This window comes from Theobroma cacao, chromosome 3, assembly GCF_000208745.1.
Source record: "Theobroma cacao cultivar B97-61/B2 chromosome 3, Criollo_cocoa_genome_V2, whole genome shotgun sequence".
Classification (NCBI taxonomy): Eukaryota; Viridiplantae; Streptophyta; class Magnoliopsida; order Malvales; family Malvaceae; genus Theobroma; species Theobroma cacao.
In genome coordinates, this window is record NC_030852.1 from 28,037,995 (window position 1) to 28,052,065 (window position 14,071).

Consider the following 14,071-nt stretch of genomic DNA (forward strand, 5'->3'; position numbering starts at 1 on the left):
CGTAATACCTTATCAGAAACTAGTCACACAATGTCTTATCAAAAACTAGTCACGCAATACCCAAAGTCAGTCACGTAATGTCCAAAGTTAGTCACGCAATGCCTAAAAACTAGTCATGTAATTCTCAAAAATCACTAAAACTACTGAATTCCATTTAATAAGATCAACAACTTCAAACGATACACCATATTTCATTTAATAACATAATTAACGAATATGAATGCTTAAAATGTTCAAAATTTTTTTCTCATATATAAAAAATCACTCCAAAATACTTAAAAATACTAAAAAATACTCAAAACGCTAACATGTTTTCTTCATGTATCAAAAACTATTCCAAAATACTCAAAATGCTTAAACGTTTTTCTTTTTGGTAAGAAATACTCCAAATATGAATAGTCTGGTGAGAAAAGCTCAAAAAATATGAATCAGTTTGAGATGTAGACCTAAACATACTTGACCCGTTAATAGGTTTCGAGTTGAGACACAGAGCCAAACAAATAGATCGATTTCATTAAGAGTAATTTTATCCAAATTTTAATTCTCTTAACTACAAATAGTTAAAATTATAAAGAAATCTATTTTTAAAAACACGTTATGCGTAAAGTCCATTTAAAAAAAAAACTCTAAAAGAAATCCATGAGCCCCCTTGGTTCAATGGTACCCGCCATGCCTCTAAGGTATATACGGGAGCTCCCTCAAATTTTTACAAATGAAAAATGAGGTAATTTGTACAAAATATTTATAACCTTTCATATAATATTTTAGTTTTATTTGTGACTTTTAAAATTTAATTTCTTAATTTTTTTATCTTTTAAAAATGTTCAAATTCATCAGTTTTACCGATCATCATTAAAATCTAATAAAATCTGTTACTTCAATACCACGTGTGAAAGTTTACGTAGATGTCCATCTGATAAAAATAAATTTACTATATGGTAAAAAAATACTTTTAATTTTTTGGATTGAGATTTATTGCATGGGATGTTCATACGGCACTAAAATGACATTTTTAGTTACATTTTAATGATGACTTCATGAAATAAATAAATTTGTAACATTAAATTAAGTTCTAAAAATTATGGATAAAGATGCTATATAGCACAAAAATTATAAATAATTGATGCGTTTTGTTAAAAAAAATAACAGGTGTGATATAAAATAAAAGACTTGATTAATATTTAATTAGAAAAAGAGAGCCGGAGCTATTGAGGGTGAGAGATGAGTAGGAGGCGGTGAAGGAGATAATGGAGGTGTGTGTGTGAGCTACAGGGCAAAAAGTTTGGTTTTGGCGGGCGGGAGAGAGGTGCCTTTTGGCGAATGGTTGGGTAGTCAGTACTCCTTTTTCACGATTCACTGCCAACTCTGCGCTGGCCTGGAATGCCTTGCCTGCCCTTTTTTCTTTTACTTCCTTCCGTCTTTTGTGTTGGAAAGATGAGTAAATACCACCCCCAAAGAAAGTGCTGTTAATGGAGATCTTCTACTTCTTTTTGTGTTTGCTTCATTTATCCCACCTTCTTTTGATAGGACCAACGTTGGCATTCTTTCTGAGAATGATGGGGACTCCACTCCATATATATATATATATACACCCCTTTTCTTATTAATACTCCATTCTCTAATTTACTGCATTTTTTTTTTGGGTGAAATAAGGGTTCTCATTTTTCACCAAATAAATGGGGCAATTACAAAAAGGGGGCAATAGACCCAGAGAAATTGTAGTCAACTACGATAAGAGAAAATATTTGTTTAAAAGGAAATAGAATTTTTTTTAACTGTTGAAAAGGAAATTGCAAGTGCCATTCTGCCCTTAAATATTTAAAACTAAATTTTTTTACATCCTACCATGAGAGAGAAGAGATGGGAGTACCGGAGGGGTTGCCAATGGAGAGTGCGCCAGCGACTGCCACCAGAAATGGTCGAATCCCACATGGATAGACTAATACGAGGTCGGTTTCAACTTTGATATGATTGGATTTGGACACTATAGGCCGGACCTGATGAGGCATGGTAGTTAGAAGGGAGGAAAGCAGAAGAAAGTGGAAGAAAAGTTAAAAAAAAACAAAAAAAAAAAAAGGATTGTGGTCGCCTGTAGCATCGGAGATGGCTGACAGCCTCTTTCTTCCACTATTCTTCTCTATTTCCCTTTTCTTTCTCCTCTAAAACTAGGAGACAGAAAAAGACTAAAATGGTCAACACAACTTCCTCTTGATACTTTCCTAAAGTATGATTTCGTTTTAATAAAATCTTTTTTCTGTGGTGGAAATCACTATTAAAATTTTTAGTTCACGGTTTCTTTGGCAATTTCCCCAATATAAAAACTGAAGGGTTTTTGGTCCATTACCAAATGCTATATGCTATTGCTATCTCTTACTACGATCATAACTAGGGAATAAGTTGTTAACATTCTTTTGAAAAAATCCAACACAAGGCTTTTTTAAAAATAAATGCTCGATTTATAAGTACCCATCACATATATTATTTTTCAAAACTAATTTTTATGGTTTAATTTCATCGGTTGGTTTTTTTTATAGTTTTAATTACTTTGAGTATTTCACATAAAGGGTAAAATTTTTTATATTCCAAAAAGAGGCAACTTTGCTCAAGAACAGAGATTCAAGTATATGACAAACTATTCAACAAAAAAAGAAGTAGATGCATAGATTAGCATATTAATTACTTAATATTATTAAAAAGGTTTTAGACTTAATAATGAAGTTATGCTCCTGCTGGCTGCTGCGACTATAGTTAAATTGAAACTCTACAAGTACCAAGTAAGAAGTACAGTTAGGCAGAGCATCTTCCTTACAAATTTTTAATGTTAATCTAATCCACTTGCCAAGCATGAAGGAAGGGAAAAAACACTTAAGGGAATAAAGCCAAAAGAGAGGCGAACTGGCAAAGGAAATGGCCAAAGAGAGTCATGGGCGAGTCGTAGGAGCATAGCCATCGATTCGACGGGTCCACATCGATGGAAACCTCTGCAGCCAAAGACTATGCACACTCTTTCTCACGCTGACTCGCAGACTCGCAGACTCATAGTGTCATGGCTCTCACCACTCACCCCCTCACTCGACGCGGGAAGCTGGAACCCTCTCTCTTGTATCTTTCATATCCATCTATCTCTTCGCAATAACAAAAAAAGAAAACATTAAATGCTCTCGAGAAAACAATGTTAGTAGTAATATTTTTGGAGCCGCGTTTTGCAGTTCAAGTACAATCATGACCCCCCACCCTCTAATCATGCACATAATAGAGTATTCTATAATATTATTTTATAATAATCCAATCTTTCTCTCTCTCTGCTCACTTCTTCCTTACTTGTCAAAATCACACATCAACATAACAATGTGTGGTTGTATTAACTGGTAATTAACTGAAGGGTCTTATTCATGGCAGTTCCACAATCTCGACTTTTTTCTGTTACTTCTTTCTTGGCCTAGATGTTGCTTGCTTTAGCTTGCTATGATTTCCTATAATATTCAACTTTCCCTTTTGGAGATACGCTGGCAATCAAAACTCCAAAAGAACCACAAAACCCTTGTGTGGAGTTTTGGCAAGAAAAACAAAGACAAGACCTTGAGAGACACCCACTATCTTCAACCAAGCTAGTTCCAGAGTAATGGTGCTTGTTCTTCTTGTTCTGGTTCTCGTCTAAGGGTATTTTTTCCCCTTTGGCTCTCTTTTTTGGGCCCATTCGAGATGGGTGACACCAAAGGAGATACAACCAAGAAGCCAACACCTCAGCAAACTCAACAACTCTCGTCTTCTCCCAAAGAGTCCCTCGAGGAATCCTCGGAATCAAGGCAAAAGCACCTCCAGCAACAATCGGCTGTCGTGGTCACTGGAGCTCCTTTCATCTCTGCGCCTTTATATGTTCCAATTGGTGCAACTTCTTCTCCCTTCGAACAACAATTTGAGTCAGTCAACCCCAAGCGACCTCGATACAACAGTGGCCAATGGAAGCTACTCCCATCACCATCTTCCTTACAGACACAAGCTCAAATGGCTATAATCACCAGCGAATCAAGCCCATCACCAACTACAAATCCCAAAAACCCACAAACCCAAGCTCATACCACAGCCGCTTCCTCCTCCGACACAGCCTCATCTCCACCCCACTCTCCTCTCCCGTCCACAACCTCAGGCCAAGAGACCAACAAACCAGAGGGAGAGCAATTTCATCACCAATTCAGAAAGGGGAAATATGTCAGCCCCGTTTGGAAACCGAATGAAATGTTGTGGTTAGCAAGGGCTTGGAGAATTCAATATCAAGGTGGGTCTGATGCATCTGGCTCTTCAAGAATCGGCCACCAAGAGACTAGTCATGTTGCAGGCAGCGATGTTGCAGTCCAATCAACAAGAGGCAAAACTAGGGCTGACAAAGATAAGGAAGTTGCAGAGTTTTTGAACAGACACGGGATCAATAGAGATGCCAAAACTGCTGGTACTAAGTGGGATAATATGTTAGGTGAGTTTAGGAAAGTGTATGAATGGGAGAGAGGAGGGGAAAAAGAACAAGTTGGCAAGAGTTACTTTAGACTGTCTCCTTACGAGAGGAAACTACATAGATTACCTGCTTCCTTCGATGAGGAAGTCTTTGAGGAGTTGTCTCAGTTCATGGGACCTCGCATGAGAACTTCTCAAAGCAGAGCTTCTGCTATTGCTTCGGGTGATGACGGTAGGCCAGTTATTTCTGGTTCTAGAGCTCTGCCCCCTCCCCCTCCTTTCAAAGAAGATGAACTTCCTCCCTCAGGTATGCAAAGATCCTTTCTTTTTCGTTTTTTCTTTTTATTCTTCAATATCTTTCCGAACTAAAGCAGGACGCTGGTGGCTATTATTTTGTTATTTCCTTTAGTGAGAACAAAACAACTGGTAACGACTAGTGGAGGAGATGCCTTCTTTCATGGAACTAGAGGGAGTCTGTTAGGGTTTGACAATTCACTAGACGGTAGTGTTGGTCTTCCTTCTTCATCTTCAAAGGAACCTCGTAGAATTGGGAAGATAAGAATGGCATGGGAAGAGTCAGTAAGTTTATGGGCGGAAGAGGGTGAGCACCATAGAGGAAGAGTGAGACTTCAAGGTTCAAGCTTTTTGAACGCAGATGAACTAACGTTCTTTGATGATACCATGGTTGCTTGCACAATTGAAGCCTTTGAAGACGGCCCTCTTAAGGGTTTCTCTGTCGATAGATTCGTCAATGGACAGCAAGTGAAAGTCTTTGGCAGGAGAAAGTCATCCACAGCTTCTGCATCTTCTGGTACACTCATGTTTGTTAATGTTCCTAATTCTGAAACTGTTTAGGAATCTCCATCCTAAAGTCACCCTCTCTCTCTCTCTAATGGTACCAGGTTTCATTGATAGAGCTCAGCTTCCGTTTGCAGAACCCCCTATCAGACGTAAGTCCAATTATAACTATTCTTCATTTTACCAAAGCATGAACCTTTCTTCGTTCCCTACCCGCAGCAATCTTCAACCTTGAATTATAGAATCTAATGTCTTGACTGCCTGATGGCTGCCTCGGAGAAAGTGATTCTATGAGCCATTTTCATGTTCGAAATTTATTGCTATTGTACTGAATTCAGGAAATATGCATGCGTTAATAAGATTATTGTGTTGGTTTCTGCAGCAATGCCTCCATTGGAATTCCAAGACCCAACAGACTACTACGTGGGGTGCCTTAGAGTTCCCCCAACGACACTGCCAAGCTTGTTTGAGCTTTCATGGCACTTACAAGAGCCACCACCCGAGGAATATCGGTTTCACTTAAGGAAAGATGTGTACCGAGACTTGCCGCCCGGTAAAGAAGTTTTGTTTACTACTTCGAATGAACTGTTAGATTGTAGAGCTATCATATATGATATCTTGAGCCCAATTATTCGCACCAACCCTAGTCTCAGTGCTGCTACGGCCGCAAGTAGAGACTCTTTTATTGGCCTTTGGGATGATTGCATCAATAGGGTTGTTTCCAAATTTTGTTCTGTTGAAATGGTTATCATCCGAAAACCTTCGTCGTCATCATCAACTGAGCCATTGCAGGATCAATGGCCGAACGTGACAGGTTTTGTTAGGAATTTTTGTTTGTGGAGGGGAGAGGAGACTGATCAACTGAGGGAAAGTCAACTTGACCCACCATCTTCTATCGTGGAGAAGTTGCTATGGACTTACATGGATCTACCGTATATATTAGGCTATTATGCTGTTGGCTACATGGTAACGTTTTGCGCATTAAGCCGGTCGCAAGATCGCATTATCAGGACAGATTTGTATTCAGTAGACCTATCCTCCCCATCAGAGAGACTAAAAGCCCTAGCGCCTTGCTGTAGAATAGCAGGCCTCTTGCCCTTACTGGCCGATCGCTGTTTCAGTAACGTCAACAATATTGGCTCGTACAAGCAATTCCCATTCAGCGATTTTGAAAGAATTGATATGGGGAATGGAAATATAATGGAAATGACACCGAATACGGTTATAAGATCGTTCTCTAGCAGGAAGAAATGGGCAGCAGTGAAAGAAATATACGACATCTTGGATCATCGAATCCCACACGCTGAATTCATTTGCCGGGCATCTGAGAAAGATCTTACATTGGTGTTTAAGCCTAGAGGGTGCAAATTCAAGCCCGTAAACTGTGACCAACTTGTGGAAGCTCTCAAGTACGTGACAAAAGCCTTGGTAGCTCTACACGACTTGTGCTTCATGCACAGGGACTTGAGCTGGGACAAAGTGCTGCGGAGGAGCGACAGAGAGAACGAATGGTTCGTCTGCGGGTTCGACGAGGCGGTGGGTGCGCCGCAAATATACCCGCAGGCAGTGGCGGGAGCGGAGGCTCGTGGAAGGCACGCGCCGGAGATGGGGAGGGGATTACACGGGGTGAAAGTGGACGTGTGGGGGGTAGGGCACTTGGTCAAGACCTGTGGGCTCACAAACGTGCCTAAAATGCTGAGGGAGTTGCAGAACAGGTGCCTGGATCAGAACCCTGAACAGAGGCCAACTGCAGCCGATTGCTACCATCACCTGCTGCAGGTGCAGTCAGCCTCATCATCCGGTGCACCCTATTGAAGTGATACCTTCACAGATTAACAAATTTATCCATATTTATGTCACATTATTTTATTTACAGGAGTAGTATGAAGTTGAGCCTAGTTTAGGTTCCCTTGGGATATGCTTCATAAATTTTTCAGTGGTATTGTTGGGGGTAGTTGAAGATATGGATGTGTGCTCTGGTGGAGCAGTTTTGATACCTTAAAATTGAATGAGAAGGGGGTGTGTTTTTTGAGGGAGGGGGGGCTGCGTCTGATCAGTCTGATGAGTAGGGTCTGAGATTTGGAAGAGAAATGGCGGCTGCTGCTAAAGGGCGGCTTCTCGGGTTCAACAGTTAGTCCTTTCTTATCAAATCCAATCAAATCATGATTTTTACAAGAAGTTACTAGTACTACTCGTTTTTTTCTTCTGGCTGGGGTTATAAAAGAAAATTACTTGTAACTGATATGTCTTGCAGTGTTACGGTTTCTGGATTGATGTTTGTATGCATCTCGAGACATGGCAGTGTTTGGCGATGAGACGATTTCTATGAGTAGTTTCCCACTGCCACTGTCATCGTACGTATTGCAGCCCCTATCAAATTTTACTGTTGCTCCGATTTCTTCTTTCTCCTTTTTCTTCTTATTCTTAAAAAGCATAAAATTATGTGAAGAGGTTCCTGCAAATAGTTAATTTTAATTTAAAATTTCTTTTTTGTAGGATTCCCTAATGTTTTTTTTCTCTTTTCTCTCTTCTGAAGGGTTCTGATAATCCAATTGATTAAACTATAATAAATTTATTAGTAGGGTTTGAACTGAGATGTTAATGATTAGAGAATACCATTTTTTTTTTAATATCTGAACTTTAATTTTATTATTTAAAAAGATATTTGGTGATTAAATTTTTGAATTGTTTTTCGAATTTATGTTCGAATATTTTAAAAACTAATCCATAAACATTCAATTAAATTAAATCTAAAATTAATTTTTATGTATATTGTTAATGAAAATTAAATTAATAAGTTAAAATTTAAAATCAAATTTAAAATAATTAATTAATTTTTATAAGTATTACATTAATTATAAAAAATATAAAATTAAAAATTTAATATTAAAAAAAATTCATAATTGGGTTTGGATAATTGATATCTTAATACCATTACTTGAATCTCACAATCGAATTGAATTAGGTAATACGGGTGTCCAAACGTCTCTAAATTTGAAAATAAATTATATAAAAGATTAAAGGAGAGGTGATAGCATGCTTACCTAAAATTGTAGGTATGACTTAACAATTTTTCTGCTGGCTTTAGAGAATTCACAATTAAAAAGAAAAGTGATTGATTCGTGGTTATATCTTAATTGGTGATAAATGCATAAATTAATTGGTATTGACGGAGATAACCTAACCTTTAAATATAAAAGAATATTTTCCGTATATTATCAACTAATTTTTAAGTCCAACAAAATCATTAGTAATTTTCCAAATACCTGCCTTTGTTTCTACACCCCTCATTGGTAAATCTGCCAATACTTTGTGTGAAGTCTAGATTGGATGATAAATTAATCCTTGCACGTAAACTGCATGCAATGCAATAGTATTATACGTGAGGAGAAGATTTAAAAACTAATAAAAATAAATTTCACAATGATTAGATTTTAGAATATCATCAATATCGTTAAATATTGTATTGCCCTTCAGAAAAAAAATCCTTAAGTGTAACGTAGGTCTATTTGTTATCAATTTATAGTCCAATTTACTTTCCAAGTTTAATAATGAATACATAGTAATTATAAGCCTTCTATTTGATCCTTAGTTTTTCTGTTTGTTTTGATATTGCAGGAGAATTTGATCTCTGCTTTTGCTAATTAACTTACTCTCTTTATGTAACCTTCTGGTTGTTTATGAACTTCTTTTGACTTAAAAAGAAAAAACAAAACTACGTACTGATCAACGTTGAATACTCTAGACAGCTAATATTTATATTAAAAATCATTAATGATAAATAACCATTTTTTGGAGACATATGGTTCAATGCTTCGTCAGGATCAAAACACAAAAAAGTAGTAGCCTTTCTTAATATACGGGGGATGGACATGTACATACACACACGATCAGTTCAAAATTCTAGAATAGTGTGTTGTATGTAGAACTTATTACAAAATAGGAGAAAATGGAAAACATGGTGACATATTTGAGGGATGATGATTTGGGTGAAGGCGAGGGCTTAACAAGGTGGCTGCGTATACTCCAAATCTGCCCTGTCCCGCTGTGTGCCATCCCCTATCCATATTTTGACAGAGTTTGTCATCTCTAATCCACGAAGTAAAAGCATTTTTGAAGTGTAGCTAGTAAGAGTGCTAGCTTTCATATCCATGTCTCACAAGTGCTACATGTTTCTTTCTCCATTGATGTTGCATGGCATCATGGCACATAGCCATTGGCAAAGCATGGTCCAGGTCCAGCGGCCAGTGCCCTCCACGTGGGGCCACTGTGTTTTCCATTATGGCGTCACACCACCTCAACACAGTCAGCTCAGCTCCCTTCAATGTTGCGATCATAGCTTTGGATAAACTATGCAAGAAAAAAAAACGAAAGGAATGCATGAAGATTGTGATTTCTCTTCAACTTTTTATCACCCCACCTATATTGGATCACGTAGCTCTAAAGATTGCCTATTGCCTGAATGTGGGTTACAATGACAGAACTTGGCTGTAAATCAGAACCAATGATACCAGACATTGTAGCAACTTTTTTGGGCAGCTTATTGATTCGGACGCCCCCTCTCAATTCTTAAAGGTATCCTTGTAAAAAGTTGCCTGCTAGGCGTTTTCAAGGTATCTTTGAATAATTATGGTAGATTAGGACCGTAAGAAAATAATGGTTTAAAGGGAGTAAATGTTGTGATTTATAGACAATGGAAGATCCTCTTTTGCCATGGAGGATCTTCCGACTCAGCTTTTTAGGCTAACCTCTTTATTCATGCTGCCAGTTAATTAATATTTGTCAAATTTTTTAACTTTCTTTGTGTTGAGCTTTTGCTTTTTTTCTTTCTTTCTCTGTTGCAGTGTCACTCATTTTCTTTCTTTCGGGACTCTAATGATAGCAGAGAGACGTGGACTCCAATCGGGGTTTCCTCAGCCCAGATCAAAGCAACCTGGGGCAAGAGCCCATCTTGTACAAATTCTTACACATAAAACACTGAAACCAGCCCATCAATTGGCCCTGGGTTGGGGCTTCCTTTCCTGTGGTGTGTCCTCATCATAGGCCAGGCCCGGTGAGAGCTTGAACAGAATTTTCTCCAATCTCTTTATTTGTTAGTCCACGAGAAAATGAGGCGTTCGTTCCAAGTTTCAAAAGCAGCCATGTGCTCTCCACATATGCCACTACTTGCCTTCTAATGAATTTCTAATTTTAAAATATGAAACTTGTTTGACAAACATGGCCACGACCATGAAGCGATTGGTCGAAGAATCCCTTTGACTTTTTGGTGTAGATCAGCGAAGCAAATCTCTTACCTGTCTCTATAATTTGAGCCACGCCATAGACTTGAAAGAAAACCAAAACTAGAAACCTCATCAAAACTCTGCAATGTCAAGTCAAACAGCCTCGCCTTCCAATCCCACCATCGTCGATGATCCCTACAAGCGTCTCGAGATCATTCTTAATTCAGACGGCTCGCTTACACGCAACCCCGACAGGTATCCTAACACCTCAGCCACACCCGATCCAAAACAACCCATCCCAGTTCTCTCCAAGGACATAACTATCAACCAATCAAACAACATATGGGCTCGCATATTTCTGCCCCGGCAAGCACTTCATACATCTTCAAAGCTCCCTCTCATAGTCTACTACCACGCAGGAGGATTCATCCACTGCAGCGCAGCATCAACGATTTTCCATGTTTTTTGCTCGAACATGGCGTTGGAACTCCAAGCCATCATCGTATCCGTTGACTACCGTCTCGCCCCAGAGAATCGGCTTCCAGCAGCTTACGATGATGCCATGGAAGCGTTGCATTGGGTCAAAACCACGCCAGAAGATTGGTTGAAACGATGCGCGGATTTGGCTAATTGTTTCCTTATGGGGTCTAGTTCAGGTGCAAACATTGCCTACCGTGCAGGATTACGCTCAGCCGAAGAAGCTGATGATCGTGAGGCCCTGAAGATCCGAGGGCTGATATTGCACCAACCATTCTTCGGTGGGTCCGAAAAGGTTGAGTCAGAGTTAAGGTTGGTCAATGATCCCATCTTGCCACCAGGTGTGAGCGATTTGATGTGGGAACTGGCGTTGCCAATAGGCGCTGACCGTGATCATGCGTATTGTAATCCTGCGGCAGGCAAGACGTCAAAGGTTTTGGACAAGCTCGTGTCCGTAGGATGGATGGTTTTAGTGACTGGCTGTGATGGGGATCCTTTGATTGACCGTCAGGTCGGGCTGGTGAAGTTAATGGAAGAAAAGGGCATGAAGGTAGTAAGTGAGTTTCGCGCAGGGGATCATCATGGAGTGGATTTTATGCAGCCTGCAAAGGCCAGGGCACTGTTTTTGGTCTTAAAGGAATTCATTTTATCTGCTTCAGCTACGGTACCTGGAGATGGTATTTGATGATTTTTAATTGTTGCTTAAATAAATGCAGATTATAAATTTTTGCCAAATATTCTGGGCTTTTAAAGAATTGGTGGGCACCGTTTTGCTTACACATTTAATAACTTGTTTATTGTTGCTTTTGGAAAAAAAGAAAAGGATCCACTAGTTGCATTTAGATTGAAATCTAAAAAGGATTAACAAATTATCATTTCCAAATTTTACTCCTATTTTTATAGGAACTATAACACTTAAAAATTATGCATTTTTCTTAAAGAATTTAATTGTTAGCTTTTCTGACAAAATTACCAGTGACAACAAAGATAAGCAAAAGCAGGAATCTTTACCTAACCAAGGCTTAACTTAGAACCCAAAACCTCTATAATCCATTATAAAACCAGATACATCATACACAGCTCGCAGAATACAAAGTAGCGAAACACTTTGGATATCGCCGTGCTCATTCAGTGAATTAACTGATCCATATAATCTAATGTCAGGTGAAACCCTTCGCCCACCCATCACGGATCCGTTCGAGTATCTTCAGATCGTCCTCAATCCTGATGGCACCCTCACCCGCAACCTCATGATTCCCCGCGTTGTAGCCGAACCAAATGATCCTGAGGGCCAGGCTCCAGTCCTCTCCAAGGACGTCCCTATTAACCCATCAAACAGAACTTGGGCACGTATATTTCTACCCCGTCAGGCGCTAGATTGTACTTCTTCTTCGGCCAACAAGTTGAAGTTGCCTCTCGTAGTTTACTACCATGGCGGAGGGTTCGTTCTCTTGAGCGCAGACATGGGCATTTGTCATGACTTTTGCTCCAACATGTCCAAGGCTATCCCTGCCATCGTCGTATCGGTCGACTACCGCCTCGCTCCTGAAAATCGGCTGCCGGCGGCTTATGATGATGGTTTGGAAGCGTTGCACTGGATTAAAACCACTGGAGACGAGTGGTTGAGAGAGTACGCCGATCTCTCTAATTGTTTCCTTATGGGTTCCAGTGCGGGCGGCAACATTGCTTACCATGTAGGCTTACGTGCGGCGGAAGTGGTTCATGAATTAGAACCTTTGAAGATCAAAGGGCTGGTGTTGCATCAACCATTCTTCGGCGGAACCCAGAGGATTGCGTCAGAGTTGAGGTTGATGAACGATCCAGTTTTGCCACCAATTGTTTCCGATGTGATGTGGGATTTGTCTTTGCCAATTGGCGTTGACCGCGATCACGAGTATTGTAATCCGACGGCGGATGGCGGGTCAAAGGAGTTGGAGAAGATCAAGTCGCTAGGATGGAAAGTGTTGGTGTATGGTTCTTACGGGGACCCACTCATCGACCGTCAGATAGAGCTGCTGAAGTTGGTGGAGGGGAAGGGTGTCCAAGTTGTGCGCAATGTTAGAGTTGGAGGTTTCCATGGAGAAGAGGAAATGGATGTGTCCAAGGCACATGCCATGCACATGGTCGTTAAAGATTTCATTATGTCTTCCAAACAGGTCGCTTAAAAAACCAAATAAACTCCGCTACTGAAATAAAATGGTGACGAGTGGTGTGCTAGCTTTTGGTAACATCGTCATTTACTTGTACAATTTGATTTAAGTATTATTCAAACCTGCAATCTTCTGTCAAGAACAAAAGATGATGAAGCAATAATATTAATAAGCAATGTTGTTTTCCCCCTACATTACATTATTAGTATATTGCTTATTATTGCATCATACTCATTCTATCTCATTTTATTTGTTTTTTCTTCATTTTTTTTTTATCAAATCAACTAAACTTTAATCATTATATATTGGAAGGAGATTTATTATAAGGATAAAATACAAAACCCCATTCAATATACCTCTAAAGTACCATTACGAGAATCAGGGGCGGAGCTAGTCAATTTTTATTGGGAGGGTCAAAGACGAAAAAAATAAAAGTTAAAAATTTTTAAAATTAATATGTTGAATTTAACCAACGATCAAAAGATTCATAACAAACAATAATTTTATATAACATGTAAATAAAAAAATAAAAAAAAACTTATAATAGTTATCTAAGAAAATTGTGCTCGACAATGTTTCCTAGATTCAAATTTATCAATTATTGACTCTGTACTGAAAAGACTAGCAATATCTTTCTCAATATAAACAACTAAATTATCTGCAAGAAACTCATCATCTATTTTATTTCGGAGTCTTGTATTCATAATTTTCATTGCTAAAAAGGCTCTATTTGTAGTTGCTATAGAAACCGAAAGAGTCAAAATAAGGCGAATTAATCTATCTATTAAATGGTAATTCCTTGACTTTTTGTTTCTGCTAATCTCTAGCACAATTCAGAAAGCGTCTTAATATCTTCAAAACTTTAATGATGAGGTATATCGAGCTCGTAATGCCTCAATTGTAACCTCAAAATAAGCTTTTCTTGTTCTGTGAAATCCTGAGAATAAAAACTCCCTGCTAACTTGCAGATATTAT

The 14,071-nt window shown here is 38.9% G+C and overlaps 2 protein-coding genes across 3 annotated transcripts; both read left to right on the forward strand.

The window, feature by feature from the left end:
- On the forward strand, window positions 3,456–7,655 carry LOC18605455. 2 transcript variants are annotated; one of them, XM_007038461.2, is made up of 4 exons: window positions 3,456–4,756; window positions 4,859–5,260; window positions 5,352–5,399; window positions 5,630–7,655. In XM_007038461.2, exons 1-4 carry the CDS (start codon window positions 3,703–3,705, stop codon window positions 7,060–7,062), a joined length of 2,937 nt encoding a protein of 978 aa, XP_007038523.2. In that variant the 5' UTR covers window positions 3,456–3,702; the 3' UTR covers window positions 7,063–7,655. The 2 variants fall into 2 exon arrangements, with proteins under 2 accessions (XP_007038523.2, XP_007038524.2); XM_007038462.2 differs by lacking the exon at window positions 5,352–5,399.
- On the forward strand, window positions 10,516–13,288 carry LOC18605456. Its single transcript, XM_007038463.2, has 2 exons — window positions 10,516–11,623; window positions 12,111–13,288. The coding sequence occupies exons 1-2, from the start codon at window positions 10,615–10,617 to the stop codon at window positions 13,109–13,111; spliced, it is 2,010 nt and encodes a 669-aa protein (XP_007038525.2). The 5' UTR covers window positions 10,516–10,614; the 3' UTR covers window positions 13,112–13,288.

What these genes read in the sequence shown, in the direction of transcription:
- LOC18605455 (XM_007038461.2), top strand. Translation starts at nt 3,703, where the DNA reads ATGGGTGACACCAAAGGAGATACAACCAAGAAGCCAACACCTCAGCAA. An exon ending in AGATGAACTTCCTCCCTCAG is followed by an intron (nt 4,757 to 4,858) that starts GTATGCAAAGAT and finishes TATTTCCTTTAG; the next exon opens with TGAGAACAAAACAACTGGTA. An exon ending in TGCAGAACCCCCTATCAGAC is followed by an intron (nt 5,400 to 5,629) that starts GTAAGTCCAATT and finishes TGGTTTCTGCAG; the next exon opens with CAATGCCTCCATTGGAATTC.
- LOC18605456 (XM_007038463.2), top strand. Translation starts at nt 10,615, where the DNA reads ATGTCAAGTCAAACAGCCTCGCCTTCCAATCCCACCATCGTCGATGAT. An exon ending in AGCTACGGTACCTGGAGATG is followed by an intron (nt 11,624 to 12,110) that starts GTATTTGATGAT and finishes ATCTAATGTCAG; the next exon opens with GTGAAACCCTTCGCCCACCC.